The sequence below is a fragment of the Lagopus leucura genome, unplaced genomic scaffold, assembly GCF_019238085.1.
Source record: "Lagopus leucura isolate 7727_CA_CO unplaced genomic scaffold, USGS_WTPT01 Super-Scaffold_100047, whole genome shotgun sequence".
In the NCBI taxonomy this organism is placed as follows: Eukaryota; Metazoa; Chordata; class Aves; order Galliformes; family Phasianidae; genus Lagopus; species Lagopus leucura.
Window position 1 is genome coordinate 2,937,643 of NW_024962293.1, and position 17,327 is coordinate 2,954,969.

Below are 17,327 nucleotides of genomic sequence, written 5' to 3' on the forward strand. Positions count from 1 at the left end.
TTTTTTTTTTTTTTACCTAGTTTTACTAGTACTTTGAGTGTCCAACTCTAGCTGCAGTAATGTATATGTGTCTATAAAACTTGAGCAGTAATCTTAAGTGTGATGAAAAGAAACTGAAAATAGAAGCCTCTAGGCACAATTGAAAAGATACTGAAATTTAAGTTGAAATTTAAGACAGTCACTATTACCAGGCCAAGAATCATTACAAAATGAACCTTCCTAAAAATTTGACACCTTCGTATTTGTACTATGATCACAGTTACTGATGTAAAGCTTGTTTCTGCACTGCAGGGAAACTTGGTTATGGAGATGAATTTAAGGTAATTGGCTATTTTCATTGTGCCTGTGACTTGTTAAACTGTTTTATACTTTACGTTTGTACTTTTCTGTACTGGGCTAGTGATGTTATTAAATTCTTGCCTTTGTGGATGCTGCACTGAAACTTATTACTCACTCTAATCACACTACTACAGATCTTCAAGGTAGTACTGTTACTTTTGCTGTGTGTCATCTTATTTGAGTGTACCACTGAATGGATGTATGATGACCCTAACGTAGTCCTTTCCCAGCAGCAGTATGTGATATTTTGTAATTTGTGACTGTGATATCTTCATATTGTGTGGTAACTCCTTGCACTTAATAAGACTTTTTTTTTTTTAGTATTCAAGTGACCTGCTTTCCTGAGAATCTCTGAAGGACTGAGGAAAAATCTTACAGTTGGTTAACAACTAACTTTTTTTCCTGGGTTTGTGAGAGTTTTGTATGTATGAATACTCTGACGTAAAGTTGCCTGTAACAGGTCCGAAGAGGTCTTATCTTCCTTCAGTGGAAAATAGTTATGTGACTGTAAGCTTACAGCAGATCAGATGATTGTTACTGGGAAAAGAATGCCAGCTTCTTGGGAAACTGACAACCAATAAAGGTTTGGGACTGTTGGTACATACTGGCAGACTCGCTGCAACAAAAGGAAATTATTAACCTGTTTCTGTTGGTACCATTCAGGGATTAAGTCTAGCCATTTTACTGAAGTGCTCAATTAAAGGGCTACTCTCACTTGTATTTTTGTATCTGGCTTACTGCAGTTCTCAGTTCTTCCCCGCCCAACATGTCTAAGAAGACTTTGGATGCATCTTATAATAACTGACCTTCTGAAAAGGCCAACTTGTGATGACTTGTGGATCTAGACTCCTTCCAGGAGAAGCAGAAAACAAGCAGTGTTTAGATTAGGAAGGGCATGATGCAGTGTATTACAGGACAGGCTTATCCACTACTCAGCGTTACACAGCTCTTCTCTGACCTAGGTAGTTGCTTTCTTCTTCAAACATCACATAATTTGAAAAAGTTTTTAAATGCTTGTAGCATGTGGTCTGCCAAATAGATCTCTCAGAAAGAAGCAGTTGCCTGCCATTAGGATAAAGTAACTGAATGTGTTCTACAGTCAGACTCAACTTTCAAGTCTTAATACCGTACTTCTACTTTTAATTCTAGATGCGTTATTTGACTTAAACTTTGCTACTGTCTTTTAAGCCACCAACAGAACGAATGCCACATGAAAGCTTTCTGGTGCATTTCCTATTCAAGGGTTGAAAGACAGTTTTCACGTTGATTTTTCTGGTAGAGGGGAAGTAAGAGCTTCACTGATGTACGGTTTTCTGAATTTTTGTATATAGTGCAGTTCTTGAAAACCCATTCAGTTATCTGTAAATACAGTTGGGCTGAAACATAAGGTTTGGCAGTAACATCTGAAATTTGTTCTCAAATGCACATGCTGCTCTAAGTCAATGAGAAATAAACTTGCACAGCAGAGTTTCTACACCTGTTGTTTATTACGCTTTTTCCTCCTGAGGGCTAACATTGGGTATCTCAATATTTTTGGTGAAGTGCTGCAGCTGGTCTGAACTTTTGAAGCCTCTGTTAATTATTTGAGAAGCTGAGTCACTAATTACTTGGGTAACAAAGCCCTGCTCCAGACACTTGCTGTGATCCTGCATTATATGCCCTGTGAACCTCCCTCTTATAGTATGATATGTATGTATGCTCATTTGAATCTGGAGGCAGATGTATTCATGGTAGAGTTATGAAAAGTACATGGAGTGAAGATGTTGCAAGCTGTATAACTTTTTTTAATGTTAAAATATGTATTTTTTAATGAAATGCTTTCTAAATAAAGGGCAGTTTGTTGGTTTTCTTTAACATTTGCATATATTAGAACTGGTGAACAAGGGAGAGAAGAGGGCATGGGGGCTTCATGGGCTCCCACATGCCCCTAGCAAAGGGGTGCCTTTCTGATGCCTTTCTTGTTTCTTTCCTTCCCACCTAGTCAAAACACACACACACACACACACACATATTCCTCCTTTAATTTGGATATAGATTTGGATATAAAAATCATCAAAAGACCTAGAAAATTTCAGGGCAGAAATGACTACCGGTAGAATATTGTTTGCAGAGGTACTTTTCTTACATGGGAAGTCTCTTTCCCTGTGACTTCAAGCCTTCAGTCTTAAGGAGATGTCTTTGTGGAGTAAAGAGGATGTTCTTTATTAGGGTAGAACCAGATTTTATACCTAGTTCTCTAAGTGCTATACTGAATGATGGCACGCTTCAGGTAGAGTTTGAGAGAGATCACTGCAATATCTATCTGTTTACCTACATAAATGTCTTTGTAACAGATAGATTCAGTTCAAATTTGCTGAATTTACTTGCCTTTCCTCACTGTCAGTAACTTGCATAAACTTATATTTAAGTTTTTCTTCTAAAAGGACTGTATGAGGAAAACACCCTCCTATTCTGGGATATATATAGCATGGTTGATCGAATAATAGCTTAAGTCTCCAAAGCAAATAGTATTTCTGACTCTCTAAATATATGCAACTTGAATTATTTAGTTATTCAATTGTGGCGGTACCTCACAGTTTACTCTGTAACTTTGGATCATCAGTGGATGAGCACTACTATGCCATTTGGAAGCAGTCCACAGCTGTTTAAAGTTGGCAACGTCTGAGCTGGGAGCAGGGCTAGTGGTGATGCACTTTCTTTGGGTGTTAATCCTCACTTGGAAATTTCTTAGTCTATGAGAATATTCCAACTGTGCGTCTCTGCTTTAGGTCTTGTGAAATGCCTTGGTACTCTACCAAGTAGATTCTCCAGGGCACTTCTGCACAGAACTGGCAGACTTCTCCACTTTGAGAGTCTGTCTGATGAAGGTCTTTACCAAAAAGAAGTTGGATGACGGTAATTGAGGGTATTTCTATTTTTAAGAGAACACTCAAAGTATGCCTGTTTCTTTTGTGTAGGAATAACTGAACAAAGCTATCTGCTATGCCCAAACATCCCTGCAAGGCAAACTTTCGCTATGGACCTCTTTTGCAAAAAAGACTGAAATGTACATCACGCTTCTACTTCTAAACGTGTATTTTCTTTAACTAGACTGATAGCCTTGTGGCCTCTAAGAAAAGTTCCTTCAGCTCTTTTGTAGGTCATGCTATGAGGAGCATGAATGAGCTTGGGCCTATTACAGAATTGCTTTGCTGGCTAGTTTGGCAGAATACATTAGTTTTGTCTTTTTATTTCCACCAACCTAAACAGCAGTCTGAATTCTCACTCGTGAATGACAAAAGGAAAGCCTGTATTCTCTTCTGAAAACTTCAGCTAGTTCCCTGTGCTGAAATCTAAGGGTTCCAGCCAGCCAAAATAACTCCTCTAATTTCAGCCTGCTTTGGATATATGCTGGCCTGGTTCACAAGGGTTCCTGAGCAGGAGGAAAACAAAACTTAAAAGGAAATATATGATTTTATTTTGTTGAAGGCAGTTTTTTACATCCCTGCTGCCAGGCTTTCTCATATGGATAGAAGTTTATGTGAATAAATACTCACCTGCGTATCTTTAGTTAGCAGTCCAATGCTGGGCTCTCAAGGCAAATGATGTTTCAAAGTATGTCCTATAACAAGCTGTACTAGCCTTTAACATTTGTACTCTTATGCTTTGATGAACTGTAGAAGCTGAACTATGATCACTCTGTTAAAATTGCATTGTTGTTTTCACATATGTTCAATAAGGAGGGGAAAAAAATGAGTGTTGTGTTCTGCTGATAAGTAAGCTTTATCCATTCAACCAAAACTATTGTGGATTCAGGCTCGCGTTAATCCAAGCTGACTTAATAGTAAAATTCAGATGCATCTATCCACCAAGTGCCTTTCTGGCCCTTGATAGGATAGATATTTGGTATATCTTGGTAGATATTTAATGCACAGAAGGGTGGACAGAGACTCATTAGGGTATTGTCCTGGCATTGAGAGAAAGGAACTTAAAACCTCTGGAGATGAAGATAGAGTTGAGTTCAATTCTTCAGTGTTTTGCCTGATTGCTTACATTTGTCTAAGAATGTAATTCAGGGACAGTCCTCTGTATGCAACTAACAAAAAAATGTGGAAGGATGATAAAAGAGTGGAAACACCAAGTGTTTCACCCTTCCCAGGATTAGGGGTTTTGATAACATTTATCTTGCTATTATTCATGCACTGGTAAGGCTGAGGAGCCTCTTCTGAGGAGCTTCTGATGTCATGGGAGGTTAAATGTAGGAAACCTGAGCTCTGATGAATTGTGAACCCCTTCAAGGTCAGGCCGGGCATGTGTGTTTTGGACCTGAATGCTTGAAGCCCTGCAATTGTGCTAAGGCAAGCTAAAGGAGTGCCATGAACTACATCAATGTTATCCTTAATGATGGCGTTAGACGTCGTGTATTTAGTGCCAATATTGTAATTAGTCATAACCGAAGAGCAACATGTGTTTGGCAGTTTAGAAATTGAACGGAGACAACAAAGGTGATAAGAGAGATATGGAGTCACCTTTATCTCAAGAAGTCAAATAGCTTTTTCAGGCTTGAAAAGGTGTTGATGGATGATACTGTTTAGGTATATGGTAGGCTGTGGAGAGCATGAAAAGGAAATGATTGGCCTCTATTTCAAACAACATGGTCACAGAGGATGATCAAAAGACTTGTTCTTCATTTCAACTTTAATAATGGAACTTCTGCGTGCTTCTAACCTGTGCAGAGGATTTATGTTGGCAATTTTGTGTTGATACAAAACTGGAAGTGGCTGACACACCAGAAGGGTCTGCTCCATGCAGCAAGACCTAGTCAGGCTGGGGAGTTGGGTGGGGAGAAATTTAATGAAGTATAACAAAGGCAAGTGTAGAGTCTCACATCTGGGCAGGAACAGCCGCAGGTACCGGTACAGGTTGGGAACTGACCTGTTGGAGAGCAGCATAGAAGAAAGGGACCATGGGGTCCACGGGAGGATGACTGTGAGCCAGCACTGTGCCATACTTGCCAGCACTGGTGTCTATGTAGGAAAATGCAGCAGGACAGAGGACTCATCAGACTTTGCAGCCTGTTGGACTGGTCTTCCAAAGACTGTGGCACAGGTTTCTGTCTAAAGGGTGTTTTGATTTTTGTATATGATGAGCAGTATTTCTGCCTATTTCTTTTTCAGCTGGTGTGATCAAAGATACTGGTCAAAGAGGCAGTCAGTCTTTCTTTCCCTTTATTCCCTCTGCTGTTTCCTAAATGTCACAATTCCAATCCTAACAGCTGTTCCTGTTGCTAAGCATAGCTGTACTTTCTGGTCTTACTGACAGGTTAGTCTTTGTATCTTCTGCTACAGCCCCTTTGATGCAGAGAACCTGTTCCTGTCGCCTGGAACCACATCCAAGTTTTCTGTGGGTAGCAGGAAGAGCTCTCTGTACAACTGGACCCCTCCAAATACTCCCAGCTTCAGAGAGAAGTACTACCTGGTGAGTATGCAGAGGAAGGCAAAATGCAAAGCATAGATCTAGAATCTACTGTTTGTAGATTTGATTAGGCTATTGAAGATCGCACTCAGAAATGTGGAAACATGACATTCCAGAGCAAGAGTGGTTTATTTTTATTTTTACTCCTATTACTTGGAGCTTCACTTTAGATTCTGTAGAAGAAATGAAATCCCTGTGAAATACTTCTCTTGGCAGTCAGAATGGTAGGGATGTGGGCACATGTTCTAATACTCTATGGTGGGAATTGCACTAGGAACCAGTCTTGGTAGCCTTAGTGCAGAACATTATCTTAGAATTGCTCTGTAAAACTAAGTGCCTTCTTTCTCGAGTTTACTTTTTGCCAGGTGTAGCCCAAGGGAATAGAAAAAACCTTTCCATGCTTTCAGGAAGTTTTAATGTAATGGTTGTACTATATATTCCTGTCAATTCTACCATAGATCTTATATAGTGATAACACCATCTATACGTTCTCATAAAATCAGGTCTAAGTCACTTTTGGCACCTCACTGAGGCAGCAGAATGTGTTGTCAACATTAGAAAGGCTTATGTGTAGGGTCTGCTGGACTCTTACAAATGAATCTTTCCTGTAACCACTATATTCACGTCTTGTCCTGAGCTGATGTGACAAGAAAGAAGCTTTGCAACATACTCTTTCCAAACTGGTTTTACGCTTGTTCTGGTAACTTTCATCTGATAACATGTAGTTATTACTTGAGTTACTACAGGCTTCCCATCAAGGTAGTTGATGTCCCATTCCTGTCAGTGTTCAAGGAGCATTTGGACAATGCCATTAATAATATGTTTCACATTTTGGTTAGCCCTGAAGTGGTCAGGCAGTTGGACTTGATCTTTGCAGTCCCATTCCAATAGAACTGTTCCATTCTTCTTATTTAATTCTTTCAGTAGGCTCTTACCACATTGTTATGTTGGTTTCCTCTGTCCAATCTATGCAGCATAGTTCCTCTGTGCAGAATGGCCCAGTGGTTTTTTGATGAGTTTGAATGCATGTGTTTTTAAGAACAGGAAACCATGGTTATGCATCCTGGATGGCATGTCATGCTTTTCGGTTGTATATGTGCTCACTTATGAATTTGTTTGCAGTCTGTTTTGCAACAAAGACAGAACCAAGGGGATGTAAGTGGTGAAGCTCAGCCTCCTAGCATATTGAGTTACTTGGCTGCCTGTGATTTTGGTACACATGAGAGAAGTAAACCTCACAGTCCTGCAGAGACAAGTGAAGGAGACTCGTTCAGCTCTGACGATCAGAGAGGGACAGAATCCAGAACTACACTTCCAGCTCTAGACCATAGGACACTGCCATTGATGATTATTCAAGAGACTTGTGCAGAAGAGCAAAAGCCTCTTCCAAATCATGCAACTCTAGATATTCTGAAGAAGACTCCATGTGTGGACACATTTTCAAGTAACCCATCTAGTTTCCTGAGTCGTGGAAAAGGCGGTAGAAGTTTAAACCAGACCAGAAGTCGCCATCTGACAGAACAAGAAAGCATTAGCCAGAGAAGCTTGAATGCTGCAAATGATGTAAAACTGGATGGATGTACAAAGTCAATTGACAAGACTCTCCAAGAAGTGTTCAATTTGCTAAAATTCCATGGTGTTGGTCAAGCCCTGCTGGAGAAATTGGAATACCAAGTTTTAACTCTGAGGGATAAATTAAAGGTATGGTAATGTTTTAACACTGGCAGGTGATGTAGTTTTCAGTGTTATTCCTAAGAGGTTAAAATTTTGTGACCCTGTAGTGGATTTGACATTGGGTTGTATCAATGGCATGTTCCTAAAAAACAAGTCTGGCCACCAGGGGTCAGGCCCTCGTCAGAAAAGACAGTCTCCAGAGCTGACTGCACAATAGTACTGTGCTGCATCTCTCAGGGATGGTGGCCAAATGCTATGCAGAGGTCAATAATCTGTCAAAAGAAATTAAGAAACTGCAAGTAGTCAAAGTGGAAGCTCATCTGGGTTAAATGCAAACAGGATCTTGACTACACGTCAGAGTCCCTGTATTTTGTTTCTAATTTATTTGCCACACAAAATTTCTCATGACCTAGTCTTTGTAGGCAGTTCAATCTGTCAAGTGAATTTTTTAACCATATGTTGCTGGAAACTTTTACTTAGAGGAAAAATCCTGCAGAAGAGCTTTATGCAAGCATTGGGTTAAATTGTAAATTTCCTAGCATCTTAGTGTGTGGACCAGCACGCAGGCTTGGGAGACAAGATGCTGTAAGACTTCATCTGGGATCTGAAGTAGCAAATGTCATTAAAAGCGCTGCACTGACTTTCTACCTCAATATAATCACTTCAGTTATAGGAATTTTAAAAAAAAAGAACAAAGCAAATATTCCCAAAGCAGATTTTTCCAGAGGGAGAATGTTAGCGGCCCCATGAAATCCACACTGATGTTTAAGTTCTTGGGTACTATTGTAGTTTAACTTGACAGGTAGCCAAGCACCACACAGACCTTCAAAAAACAACTCTGTCCCAGCTGAAATTAAGACAGACGCTATGCTGTCATGCAGCAGAGCCTTCAGTTTGCTACTTCTAGATCTACACTAATGGCAAGAGATACAGAAAAGTCAGCTCTTGTGCCAAACTTAAGAGATGTGGAAATACAAAGAAGAATGCAAATGAAAATGCTGATGCACACTGTGAAATTAATCAGCAACTGTATTTTGGGATCAGTGGTGTACCAACAACTCACTCTTCTGATATGTTAAGAATAAAATTAAAAAAGAAGGAAATTGGTTTGTTAGTAAGAGCAATTTGAAAAATCAATCAAAAAATCGTGTAAAATGATTTAATATCTTCAAATAACAATATTTTTCCCTTCATTCTTCAAAAGCTAAGGACACTTCATCACAAACATTCATCTGTGGAAAGTTTAATGGTGGAGACGGTGCTGGAAAGTTTTAACTTCTTAAATGCTGACTGTAGTGCTGATGAGGTTTCATTATTTGGAAGCATAAGAACAGCCAGTATCAGGTAGGTGTCTGCAGCACTTCACTGTAGGTGGCAAGGTAAAGGGAAAAGCAAAGGTGGTCCCAGAACACTTACTGATAGACTATGTTTGGCTTAGTACAGGTTGTACAGAGGTGCTAAAAGTGTGAACGTCTAAGATAGAAACAATTTATTTTTTTAAATATTCTGAGATTCATAATTCAGAATGCCAGACTGAAACAGCAGGAAGCTTGAACTGAACATACGAAAAACATTGGAGAATGATACCCTTGGGATGTGATGGAATGCCTAATATGCAAGAGTACTACAAGCGGGGTTGTCTGGATAGCCTTGAACAGTCCTGCACTAGTGAGGGAGAGAGCTATATATGTCTTACAAGTTCTTCTACCAGTGTTTTTGAGTGTTCTTTTTGTATTCTCCAAGTTGTGTGCGCTGGAACTTGTGTTCCAGAGCTGTGACCTGGTCCTTGGAGAGTTGTTACACTCCCAGTGTCATCAAACTGGGAGTAAAGCAAGGGGTTTTGACTCAAATGACCCATTATCTCAAGTCACGCTTTCTTTTTCTATTTATATGAAGCATTTTTCTATTATTGGTTCTCCAAAACAGAATTTTCTGGGAGCAACTGACCTGATTTTACTGTTGTGCAGTTTATTTCTAGCTCTAGAAATAGCCCTCATGTTCTCTAAGAAGTGTTATCAATGCACTAAGAAGTGCTTTTGTGTCTTAAATGCCGCCTGGTTTATGTTTCTGCAACTTATTTGAACTTGCAAAAATGAGGGTTGCACTCTAGTGAGAATGCACGTCTTCATCCTGATTTGGTAATACGAGGTCATGTTTTAATTCCTTCTTTCCTCTTCAAAGCAGCACGTACAATGACAACACGTTTCAGTCCCTGAGCTGTGATATGAAAACAGAAACAAGAGATGTAACTACTGGAGATGACAACTTAGATGTACTTTTAATAACTCATCTGAAGCTGTGCAAAGCTCTTCTGCAGGTAGGAAATAGCCGATGGGATTCTGAGGTCATCGTTGGTAGCTGTTGATTTTTGAGTACAGATAAAAATGAATGTGTAGCTGGTTCTTTTTCAAAAGCAGAAAGATTCAGAATAGCATTTGAGTTCCAGCAGTGCAGCAGTGTATATGCGGATGTGCACAGAAGATGTCATGCAAATGTCATCCAACGGCTGTCTTTTTACAGCCTCTTGGTTTCCTTGAACTTCTGGTAACTAAAGCAGGCTGCAGGAGGCTGGTTTGAGTTGAATTTTGTGTCAGTAACAGGTGAACTGTTTTTTGTTTTTTGGTTTTTTTTTCTTCGCGAATGGAAAAACCCCTAGCTCTAGGAAGAAACTGGTGGCACTCAGGGGAAAAAAGAGTATTTCTCTCTCTGAGACCTTGTCCACCAACTAATTCAGTTACAGTGCTCAAAGCAAATTTTGTCATCTGCTTTGCGTGGCCTGCAGAGTACAGTGTAACTTTTAGTATTGATCTGCTTCACGGTTGTCAGTGGATGAGGCAGGCATGGATCTGGAATGCTGGACAGCCTTTTCCCGTAGGATGTCACTTTATCCTGTTCTGCTTGTCAGCTTTGTGCTCAGAAACAAGGCCGTGCTGTGATGAGAGTAGTGGTCTTTGGAGAGAATCTGGTGTTTTCTTACAGACTTTAGATATGTGCTTCTATGAAACAAATATTCATCTTGAGCTTGATGCTGCCTTTGTTTCAGCTACTGAGATGAGCATGTTGCATTTCAGAAACTGAGGTCACCAAATGTAGCCCAGATCATCCAAGAGAATGTTTTGGAAGAAGTGTCAGAGCAGTTGCGAGTCCTGGGGGATGTCTTGGATTTGTCTGTTGAAGAAAGTGAGTAAATGCGTATTGCCAGGGATGTGAGAGCTACAGGGAGACCTTGAGCTTTCCCAGACACGTCAGAGTTTCTTTTTAAATTCTTTACAAATATTCGCATAATTTAAAAAGCTCTTACAGATAATTTCTAATTTTATGTATTTATTTATTTATTTATTTTTGAGAAAACAATGGCCACGATTTGTTTTCCTTTTGTAAGGAAATAAAAAATTGAAGTATGGCTCATGAAACAGCTGAATGGTGTGGTGTGCCTTAGAAATAGGGGTGTGTTACAGGCAATGGAACTTGCAGAGAACAGCAAAATAGCATTGATAAAGTCATTTATTATTTTACTTAGCTTACTAACCTGTTTTGCTTTTGTATGCATTACAAAGAGTAGTTTGGTGTACAGTGATCTTGCCCTATTCTTTCCATTAACTGCTGGAGAAAACAAAACAATAAGAGCACAGTGGGAGACTTCAAAGGCTTTTGTTCTCGTCTTTGTAAGGTGCAGAGAAAGAAATGCAGATTTTAGCCGGAAGTATTTGCTGACAAATTTGATCTGAAGGATGTGAAAATAGAGGGATCCTCAGAGCAAGGCTCAGAAGAGCCTGTAGCAAAACACGGTGGAAGTACAGGAGACCTAAATGCAGAGCAGAAATTCAACCTCTTTCTGCGTAGAAGAGGTGATAGGGGTTAAGTGATACCAAGAAACTGCAGGATATTGCTTTTATAAAGTGTTTGATGGAAGAAAGTCTCCTTCAGCCTATATATGTAGGTTCAGTATTTTCCTCTTGTGAGGGTACGTAATGAAGAACTTCTGAAATGCTGGGAAGTTCTGCCTCTAGCTGGTAGAAGTGAAAACAGTTAAACTCACAGAAGATTCTTTTGCAACTTGACTCTGATGATAGGGAAAAATGAATGATGATCAATAGAGCTTTGCTAAGGCATCTCATTCAGGTCTTCTTATGACAGTTTGAGGCCACAATCCAAGCTTGCCGACATGCGTGATCGCAGACATTAAAATATGGGCAGCAAACCTCCAGCTTTGAACACAGCCATCTATATAATGCAAATTTAATTTATGTGAGCACGTATCTAGATGGGCATCTGGTGCCTAATTCTCATGTAAAATTCAAAATCTGCTAAAGCTCACTAACTTCCTAAACTATGATTTCCAGTTATTCAGAAGACTAAGAAGAAGAAGCACTATCTGAAAATCTGGAGTGATGTTGCAGAACCTGGCAGTATCTTCTTTGCTTCAGCAGAAAGATTCCGTCACGTACTGAAGTACACGTTGGCAGTCAAAGTGAAGGAAAAGTACCCTGGCCAATTAGAAGCAGGTACCACTCTGTTCCTTGAGCCAAAGGCTGCTTCAGTTGAATCTTATCACAAGAGTGAAAATTATCCTTACGCATTTAAAGAACACCTTGTTTTGGCAGCTCTGCAGCATTTCCTTTATTCATTTGTTCTTTTCTGTTACTTTCAGTTTTGCGAAGACTGCTAGAGCAGATCGTCACCTGTGATGGCTTGCTGCCTTCTCCATATCTCCAAACAGAACCAGTTACTTTATTCCAATTTTACAGCTACCTGGAGAAACACCGGATTACAAGCCTGGAAAAACACGTAGGAAGACTTGCTAAAGAAGGTAATGGCAGCACTAGGCACAGGTTCAGATCAGCTTCACTGGTGCAGATCAACTTCCAGAGCAGAGAACAGCCCAGCACTGCACTGCCAATTTGTTTTAGTTCCTCTTATGACCACACAATTTTAACACAAATAGGACAGAGATGCTTCACTCTCACATCTGAGCAGGCAGAAACAAAACAGGTGTGGAAAAAAAAAAGTTCATCATAAGTGTCCAAAAAAAAAAAAAGAAAAAGGAGGGGGGGGTTTCTGAGATATCCTGAAATTTAAACAGAAACTGGTTTAGCAACAATCTACTTCTAGATTAAAGGACTGGATAACTGCCTGTAGCTCTGTGTGACTGTATCCGCAGCGATGACAGACACAAAAGCGATCACATTTCAGAGCTTACTAACGCATGAGTTCTCAGAGGCATCCAGTGTCTGGCTGAACTTAACAGCATGAAGGCACTTTAAGCTTTGTCTGTGTTAGAAAATTATTTTCAAAATGATCCTGATATTGGCTGTGTCTGTAGTCTTATTTTGGTGGAAATTATTTATCTGTTAGGAGACTGAGAACTTGTGCATCACTGGCGAAAAAGATCTGTAATATTCTTCAAATTGCCAATCTAGTGTCTCATTTCTTCTTTCTGAAGAGAGGCATGCTTTTCTCAACTGATGCAGCTCGATCTTTCTGAGCTGTTTAAAAGAAGTATTATGCTTGATTGTCTCGTCCTTATTTTAGGAATGTTCTGGTGGTTGTAATGTCCGAAGGTGCAGAGATTTCTTACATGTATGTTGTACTCCATGCACCTGGGCCTGTTACAGAGCAGGGCTTTGTTGTACCTGTGAGCTAGAGCTGTGAAATAGTAGTCACTGCTCTATGAAACAATGAAAGGGAAAGAAGGCACTTCTTTGGGTTGCCAAAGGGGCAGTCATCCTGATTTGCTCCCTGCCATACTTAGCATGCTTATTTACCATTTGAACAACTTCCCGTGGCTGAAGGAGGCAGAGTTAGAGAGGAGTTAATCCTGTGGAAATGTCTTCGTTTACCGTGTTGTGATGTTAAGTCCTTTCACATGCAGTGATGCTAATTGAGGAGCTACAGTGCCCTGGACGGCTGAAGACCCTTAAAAAATTGAAAGGGAAGCGTCTGAATCGGCTCCAGCCTCTACCGCAGACTTTGCAGCTACTTGGGATTTTACAGATTGATGACAACCACCGCGTCAGCAAAGCAGCCACATCCTGCCTCTCCCGTGCAGCAGCAAACAAGAACTTTAGGGAAAAGGTTAAAACTTACTTCTTCTCAGCTTTTCTAATTAGGTGCTGAAATGCATGCTATTTGTTTTGTCTTGAAATAGTACTGTTACCCTCTGCGCACTTCATTAATCTATTACCTTGAACTGAAACCAAGTCAGTGCTCAGGTGATTTTTCTGTAACCTTTATTCAATTTCACACAGATAAACAAAGCTAGTGTTGGTCTGAATTTGAGTGCTTGACAATACTGAGAGGTATAAAACTTTTATCTTTCAGGCTCTCCTTTTTTACACTGATGTTTTAGTTGGCTGTGATACAAGACTTCAGCAAGCTGCGTGTTTGGCCCTTAAAAATCTCAGAGTAAGTATTTATAACTCTACTTGTTTCTTGCCGTGTCTGGCAAATTGCTTTTAAATCTGGCGGAGATTTCATCTTTCATCTTTCTTTTATCTGGAATTAATGAATTCTTTGCCTTCCAGAGTTCCAAAATATTACTGCTGTCATTAAAAAGCAGCAGGTAGAAGGGGTGTCTCAGTTTAATCTGACAGGCATGGCAGAATGGTAGAAGGGTGCTTTCTAGTTTCTCCAGCATTACCACAGAAGATAGTGCCTGACTGAGGACATCTGGTGTGAAGGAGAACGAGCAGTGGAGTCGTCTATGTGTGGAGTCAGTTCTTACTCTTTAACTGTAGAAGTTAAATCAGTTGATCTTATTTTAATAACTGCTGATAATAGTCAGAAAATACAAATAGTATTTGTATTGCTATTATAAACAATTGTAATAAGTTTGCACTGACAGGATTATTGATAGTACAAACGTAGCCATAAAATAGGCCTGACAAGCAAGTCTTACTCTCAAAGTCAGATCTGCTAAGCAAGTGTTGCCATGGCACAACTTTTCAGTGAAGGTCCCAACTGTTTTATGCTAATTTAACAGTACTGAAGCAGTGAACTGGGGACCAGAGTTTTAACACTTTCCTATGTCTTAAAACAGGAGAGAAAGGATAAAATAGAAGTGATATCATGCTCAGAAAAAATAAGTGCAAGCTGATACCTTAGGGGAGAAAAGAAAGATCACAGTCAGACACAAGAAGAAATGGGAGTTAGTTTGCTTTGGAAAAGTGTTCATCAAAATGTTTGCTGATAGGCTACCATTGCACTTCTCTCAAATAGGGCATAGAGAGTATTGAGCAGGTTGCCCACCTGTGCCAGTCTGAAACAGAGGATGTAAGGAATGCAGCCAGGGAAACAACGTTGTCCTTTGGTAAGTCTTCATGCAACTTAAAATGCAGATTCCAAAAAGTAGTGTGAAATGGTGCAAAACCAGAACAGGTCTGAAGCTCTGCTTGTGTTGTACAGCCTGAACACATCCTAGACAATGGGAGTGTTTCATGAACGGCTATTTCATACCATTAAGGGGCCACATGCAGTAACCAACTTTATGCCACATGTAACAACCAAAGGCTTCTATTACTCTTTGTAAAACCAGACCAAGATTATTGTAGGATAAGGTGCTTTAAGAACCACTAAATTTTTTGAAGGATGGCAGATAAGCACTTAAGATGCTGACAGTGCTGCTGGAGTACTTACTAATGGTAGTACTGGCATCAGCGATTTTCCCCTTCTACCTTTTGTAAAAATGCTATTTGGACCCAAGGGATTGAAATTACACTGGTTCTAGCTCTGTGACATTAGCTAAACTGAAGATCTTTTATGTATCACAACAGCAACAGAATACTTTGGCCTGGTGATCGCCTTTAGCCACCTGCAAATGGACTGGCTCCTTGTATTTTTCCTATTCCTGTTCTACAAACTGCTCTGTTCTGAATACCAGAGGGTTATTAAGTGTAGTCAGAATTGTTCTGTGTGTGTTACTTCACCTGAATGCAGTGAATGTACCTTGGAGTTGAGCTGCTAGTCAAATCTTGAGGTTCTTTGCTACTGGCTGGTATTTGTACTTCTACTGAAGGCAAAGGAGAATTGTCTAGGATAAGAACCTGAAAGGCTTAGCTCCCGGGGAGGATGCAGTCATCTGGGAGATGGCGGTAATTTCCCTGCTCTGTTCTTCCTGAAAATACTTAAGAGTCATGCTCTTCTGAGAATCTCCAGACTAACTTCACAGAAATACTAAGAGTCACATGCATTACAAAACACGTTTTCCAATTGTGATGCTCCATGTTGTTAATCATGTGGAAATGTTTACAGAGAGCCTGATTATTTTTTAAACTTAGTTTTCCCATGGTGACTTGTAGCAGGGCTTTGAACATCACTGCTTTAGAGAGATCTGTCACTACTGAGAGTCCTAATTAGTTCTGTACAAAGTCACAACAGAAGTATTTCTCACTACTGCTTTTCTCAGGTTGTTTCTGACTGCTTTGTTTTCCTCAGTGTGAGATGTATTTTCTTTCTTCATAGGTGAAAAGGGACGACAAGCCTTTGAGAAAATGGACAGGATTTGCTGTGAATTGAGGGATGCTGTGCAGCAGGAGGCTGAAATTGAGATCACAGTATTCTAGTAGTGGAGTATAAGGAGCTAAGTCATTCTTTCCTCACAGCTACTTATGGGTACCCAAGGGTTTACTTTTGTTGCTTATCAGCATCTTTACTTTCACTCTGCTATGTACATGCTGCCTACTGACAGTAGTTTTGTTTCCAAGGTGGACACAGTTTGCAATCTAAATCAAATAGACTGGAATCTTTGTTTTTTATTCTCACTTTCAGTATTGATAATCTGAAATGCTGAAGAAAAAAACAAACTGGGGTCCGTAAGAATGTCAAACCAGGCTGCAGCATGATTGAAGCCTACGTCACAGAACTGGCTGCGCCCACACAAACTCAGTTGTGTGCCATCTGTTCTGTTTGCATTTCTGCAAAGAATGAAATGATGGTGCTCCAATAATCCATCTAGAACCTTGCTGACAGCCAGTTGTTTACATCAGCTGCCATGTGAATTAGAAAATCTAGCAGTATTGCTTGCTGGTTTCTCTTTTTTTAATAGAATTTTGCTGCACAAGGAACAATGGCTCCTTGTTTCAAAAGCTTTTTTTTTTTTTTTTTTTTTTTTTAAATCAGTGCAACGTAGGACAGGCTTCTTGAGCAGGGATTGGCAAGGACAAATAGTGTATACCCTCTGCAGCTGACAAAGGGAAGTTATCATATTAGCCATGTACAAATCAGACTGCCATACAGACGGAGCTGTGTAAGCTTTTTAGGAAAAAAAGCATTTTCTTCCTTTAGCCATAGGTCAAGGTTTGTATAATCACATGCCCACTGCCAGGCTCCTTACTCTCCGCTTAGTGCAGGAGAAAGTGGTAACCATGATGTGAAGTCTGGCTACAGGTAAAATACTTGAAAAGGCCTGTGTGTATATATTTTATATATAATACTTTTTCTATTCAGTATTTATTTGTTGGATTTCATACTTTCTGGACTTCTAATAAAACTTTTGAGACAAACCCTGCACATCCTTCATGTGGCCGTACGGACAGAGTGATGGGGAGAGGTGCATCTGAACAGCAGTTTAGGTTCTGCATTCCAAGCCAGGCTCTGTGTCCACTATATACTTCATCCACCCCGTCCTATCTGCTCTGCCAGCTTCAGGCTTGTGCAGTCTGGGCAGGTTGTGCAGGCTGGGCTGCTGCTGTGCTATCAGTATTGCCTTGGAACGTGCAGCATCCTGAAACCCCGCAGCTCTTCTCTCCTGAGCTCTGAACTGCGGAGTTCAGGTCATGCTGCCGCATAGCAAGCTTTAACCGCACTCAGAGGCGGTCGCTCATAGATTTTGTAACTCTGCTTTTCATTTGCAGATTTATTTC

General features: G+C 40.1%; 1 protein-coding gene across 13 annotated transcripts in view; it reads left to right on the top strand.

Moving 5' to 3' along the window:
* Positions 1–16,967, top strand: part of RIPOR3 (RIPOR family member 3) — a 45,949-nt gene extending 28,982 nt beyond the window's left edge. For 8 of the 13 annotated variants that reach the window (XM_042884882.1, XM_042884881.1, XM_042884883.1 and 5 more), the window contains 11 exons: positions 5,646–5,796; positions 6,916–7,494; positions 8,672–8,811; positions 9,649–9,784; positions 10,539–10,647; positions 11,811–11,972; positions 12,119–12,277; positions 13,340–13,542; positions 13,789–13,872; positions 14,686–14,776; positions 15,928–16,967. In XM_042884882.1, the coding sequence (XP_042740816.1) occupies positions 5,646–5,796; positions 6,916–7,494; positions 8,672–8,811; positions 9,649–9,784; positions 10,539–10,647; positions 11,811–11,972; positions 12,119–12,277; positions 13,340–13,542; positions 13,789–13,872; positions 14,686–14,776; positions 15,928–16,028 (1,915 nt within the window). In that variant the 3' untranslated portion in view covers positions 16,029–16,967. The remainder of the gene's footprint in view (positions 1–5,645; positions 5,797–6,915; positions 7,495–8,671; positions 8,812–9,648; positions 9,785–10,538; positions 10,648–11,810; positions 11,973–12,118; positions 12,278–13,339; positions 13,543–13,788; positions 13,873–14,685; positions 14,777–15,927) is intronic. The other 5 variants (XM_042884877.1, XM_042884879.1, XM_042884878.1 and 2 more) reach the window with 3 other exon arrangements.
* Positions 16,968–17,327: the final 360 nt, after the last annotated feature.